This window comes from Mesitornis unicolor, unplaced genomic scaffold (genome assembly GCF_000695765.1).
Source record: "Mesitornis unicolor isolate BGI_N332 unplaced genomic scaffold, ASM69576v1 scaffold6718, whole genome shotgun sequence".
Taxonomy (NCBI): Eukaryota; Metazoa; Chordata; class Aves; order Mesitornithiformes; family Mesitornithidae; genus Mesitornis; species Mesitornis unicolor.
The window spans coordinates 2,931-7,620 of record NW_010199722.1 but is presented as its reverse complement, the minus strand read 5'-3'; the positions used below and the strand labels follow the sequence as shown (position 1 = coordinate 7,620).

The 4,690-nt window shown below is 46.5% G+C and overlaps 1 protein-coding gene across 1 annotated transcript in view; it reads left to right on the top strand.

Moving 5' to 3' along the window:
- Positions 1-4,490, top strand: part of LOC104544613 (desumoylating isopeptidase 2) — a gene marked incomplete at its 3' end in the record, with an annotated part of 38,442 nt that extends 33,952 nt beyond the window's left edge. Inside the window, exons 2-4 of the mRNA XM_010189534.1 lie at positions 1,821-1,893; positions 3,213-3,306; positions 4,349-4,490. Of these exons, the coding sequence (XP_010187836.1) occupies positions 1,821-1,893; positions 3,213-3,306; positions 4,349-4,490 (309 nt within the window). The remainder of the gene's footprint in view (positions 1-1,820; positions 1,894-3,212; positions 3,307-4,348) is intronic.
- Between the last annotated feature and the right edge of the window lie 200 nt (positions 4,491-4,690).

Sequence of the window (4,690 nt, the reverse complement as noted above, 5' to 3'; positions counted from 1 at the left end):
CCTGCTGCAGAGGACAGGACAACAGAGATCAGTTGTGAAGGGCAGCAGATGGCAAGGACACATCATGTCCCTAGATACCTTCAACAGAGGGTTCACTGCTAATGCGCTGGCGGGGGTTGAGAACTATTGACCTAGCTCCAGTCCAATGCTCTGATGTATCCTAAAAACAAGAGTTTGCATAATTCAAGTGAAGAGGTAAGTGGAGGTTACCTAAGGTCTGAAGAGAGCAGTGGGCAGGGGTCCAGCAAGGGTCAGGTGCTTTGCTGTCTTCATGCAGTAATACATCATTTGTGATACCAAGCCCCACGAAGAACAAGAAGCATTACAGCATTTTCTGGAATGAAAGGGAACTGCTGTACTGCCAGAGGCAACCATTTCAGGGAACATAGTTTTAAGGTATCAAGACTGGTCATACATTAAGTCAGGCTTGGGATTGCACTTTTTGCATCAAAGCTACCAGATTTTTCCACGGGAGCAGTGATCTCACAGAAAGCACTTCTCGGTGATTTACGGAGCTGCTGCAGTCATCAAAAATACATAAGCAAGCAGTGTGAGGAAAGTAAAAAGAGAATGCCAGACTGGTTACCTGACAGCAGAGGGGTTCTCACTCATACCTTGGCAGCTCAGTGACACCAGACACCAGGAGGTGCAGCTTATTCTGGCTCTACCAGAAGCAGCTATGAGACCCAGAAAAGAGTTTTAGCTGAATGAACCTGTCGTGCCATTGGATGGGGACAAGGGGACAACACTCGCTTTTCTTGCAGTGCAGTAAGAATTAGGTTGCTCTGAGTTAGTAGGGATGTATCTTCACTGCACGGTAACTGTAAGTGAACTGTAAATATGCCATGGAGAGGCAGTTTCCACTCGTTGCCTGAAAATTTCTGTATCAGCACAGCTCTGCAGCTAACCTAATAAATACTGGTGCGGTGCAGGGCTAATTATCTCCAATGCAGCACTGCCCTGGCTTGGCTGTGCATCTTCCCACTCCAGAATTAGCTTAGCTGGGACTTGTTTGGGTGTCCTTCATGGTATGGTGGAAACAGTGAGCAGTGCTTGGTGGAGAAGCATCGCATGCATGCAGCAGACTGCAGTATTCCTCTGCTCTTAATCTAATGGAGAACTGCTGGACTCCAGAGCAATAAAGTCACATAAGAGCTCCTCTTAAAAATTTGTCTTTGACTTGGATGAATACTTAATAGTATGTGATGCCTCTGAGCAAAATGTTGACCAGCATGCTCAGAGTTTCTTTTTCTATTATTATTCTGTAAAGCAGTTACCAATGTCATAATTACTAAATGGTGCTCCTCTGACCTAGGTGGGGAACGGGCCTCGGTCTCTACGAACTCATTGCCGAAAACCAACTTAAGAAAAAAGTAGGTGTTGGGAGGTGATGTAAAAAGGTGTATGGAAAATATTTGGGAAACTTCTAATTCAAGATTTTGGAGTTCAAATGAATTGGTAAAAATGGCTCAGTGTCAGCTGTGTAAGTGAGAAGGTGGATAAATAATCGCACATCCTGTAGCAGCTGGGTTTATGCAAATTCAGGTTCAGTTTTATCTCAATACAGGTTAATGCCTTACATGGAAAGGAGTAGATGAGCATTTTTTTGAGACTTAAACCCAGGCAGCTGTACAAACACAGTGCTCACTTATCTTGGTCTCTAAGGAGTCTCAATTTGTTTGTCTCAAGATAATTTCTAAATCGCTCTTGTCCTTAAGAGAAGTTGCCCTAAGGACAGGAGATGGTGGATATACCCTAGACCAAGATCGTGTGTTTCTTTTCCACTAATGCTTCCAAATGTGGCTTTTCTCTTACTGTAGTACTGGATAAATGAATACACCTCCACCTTGGGGATTGGTGTCTTCCACTCTGGCATCGAGATCTACGGCAGAGGTATGAAGTATTTCCTTTTCACTACCCGCAGAACATGGGGACAACCATACGGCTGGGAAAAGCACCCCAAACTTGCAGCTTTGGGCAAGGAATGTCTTGAGAAATGAAAAGCTCAGCCAGCTCTCTTTTTAGAGTCCATTTGTGGAATCCAGGAGCAGCTTGTGCAGTTCTGTTAGGAACCACGTAGCCCTTCACAATTTCAGCATATAACTGCACCCTCTATAGCTTGTGCAGGGGTGTAGCAGGGTGCCTGATAAGAGGGACCAAGCAATGGTGGAAAGCTGTTCTGCAGTGAAGGAGGTGGAGAGAGAGAGGAAGAAATAATGGAATGGGGAAGAGAGATGAATAAGTGGTTGTCTTGAGACCTGCATATGCATGTCTGTGCTAATTCCCTGCCAGGGTAAATCCATTTTGCAGTAATTCTTGGCGAATGTGTACAGTCTTGGAATCTGGATTTCCAGATCTTGGAAACATTTTGAAATATCAGAGTTACAAGGAAAAGACTTTTGACTTTTGAAATGGTCTGGATGGGGTTGAAGCTGATTAGAGCACCCATTGCAAAAGGAGCAGTCAAGGGATCTGGGAAAACAGCTGTAGTGCAGTAAAGGACAGACCAGCATCATAGACTTTCTGTTTCCTCCTCCAGCATTAAATGGGAATGACTTGGGATATCTCACACATGGTGTTTTTAGCCAGTGCCATGCAGTAGATAAAGCCCTGACAAACCATGTTCCATCCTGAGCACAGAAGCTTTCAGAGGCCATGCCAGACGCCGTGTATGACACGGTGAGGTCTGTAGTCTGTCTTTCAGAAGCCATGCAAGATAGCCTGTATGACACAGAGGGACCCCCTGGCTGGACTCATCTGCCTCGGATGAGCACAATCAGCTTGGCTTTCTGCAAAGAATTCCCAGCTGTTACCTGCAAATCCCTCTGGGAGACGACTGATCCCTCCCTGCTCTAGAAAACACTTCTTCCAGCCGGGTACCACCACTGCCAGTCTCTCATAGTATTTCTAGATGCAGAACTGCAGCACTTTCCACTGAGAGGAAGCCACTTGGACAGAAACAGAGGCAGACTGGAAGCGTTTTCCTGGTGCTGTGGGAGAGCAGTAGTGTTAGCACGGAGGGAGGCTGTGAGGGCATCCTCAGGCTAATAGGTAACCTGACAGAGAAAATGGCTTTCAGAGTCTGGCTGAAACCGCTGTTGGCAATAGCCCAGCCCCTGGCGCTGACGCTGAGCCGTGCAGACAGCTGCCATAGACTTTTTCCTGACATTGCGTTCATTCAATTACTCACAGTCTGTTTCTTTCCTTGTCAGAGTTTGCCTATGGAGGGCATCCCTACCCTTTCAGTGGGATTTTCGAGATCACACCTGGCAGTGCGGTAGAACTTGGCGAGACCTTTAAATTCAAGTAAGGGCCCTTTTCTGCATCTTCCCCTCTGCTCCTGGTTTAAGCCATTGGTTTAAGGGGAGCAGGGAACTCCTGTCCTCTGGGTCCCCACTTTCCTCTTCTCATAAGCACCTGAGCTGCATCTTTACGTGATCCTGGTTCGAAGGCAGCCCTGCAGAAGTTTTGGAGGTGGATAAAAAAGTGTGTACACCAAACGGGAAATAGTGCTGAACTGTGTTTGGCAGGGTTTGAAAGTGTACTTACAAATGTAATGCGGTTCTCTTTTCCCATTTTCCTTTGTCTTCTGTGCCCCTGGTTTCACCTATCAGCAAGAACGGGAGTAACTATGTGATACACAGAGGCAGTGCACAGGGGGAATAAACAAAACCTAGCCTTTTTATGAGTAGGATCTATTTGTGGATACTACACAGAGTACCAGAAGTCATCTCGTGTGTCCATTGCTACTCTGTCACAAGGGGCAGGCCAGCTGCTAGAGGAGTTTGAGAAGATGCTGCATTAATGTGTCGCTCCAGGTGCTCAGACTGTGGGGCTGTGGGTCAAGGAACTGCCCATGGCAAGTGGGGTTTGACCTTCCCACACTGCTGGGTTTTGTTGAGGGTTGTTGGAGAATTGTAGAAGGATGAGCGCTATTGAGTGAATATTAGGAGATGCAACGGGTTTCTGCATAAAGTTCTTGGTCTACTCCTTCCTGGTCCACCCCATAGAAACCCATTCCATCATGAGAAAATCATTTCCTCTGTCATACTGGAAGTTTCTATTGAGGGGCGATGGGCAGAGTGGGAGCAGACCTCCAGAGCTGACACTTCCCTGGCAGTGAAGCAGGAAGCTCTTGGGGCTGTGCTGTAACCTGCTTAGTGGGAAAGCTGGGGATATTAATGTGCCTTTTTGTTAGTGAGAGTCTCTGATAACCCCAGACGTGCACGTCCATGTTTTAAGCCTGGCCTTCTTGCCAATGTCTGATAATTTACTTTTCCCTGGGTACGTATTGGTCTCTTCACTGTATCTTTCTGTGTCTCCTGTTGTGTGTTTTGTTTTTAACTAGAGAATCCATTGCCTTGGGCACTACAGACTTCACAGAAGAAGACGTGGATAAGATTATGGAAGAGCTGGGCAAGGAGTACAAAGGCAACGCGTACCACCTGATGCACAAGAACTGTAATCACTTCTCTGCTGCTTTGGCTGAGGTGAGCACATCTATCTCTGGCGTATATTTTGCTGCTTCAGATCTGTAGTAATGCTCAGAGAAAGGGAACTGCAGTCAGCACAGCTTGCCAGGCCAGAGCCCATAGCCAAATCTCCTGTATCTGCCCTTACTGTTTTTGGAAGCCATTTGCTGTTGGAAGAGAGGGGATCAGGAGGTGGAGATGCAGCAGGATTATCATAT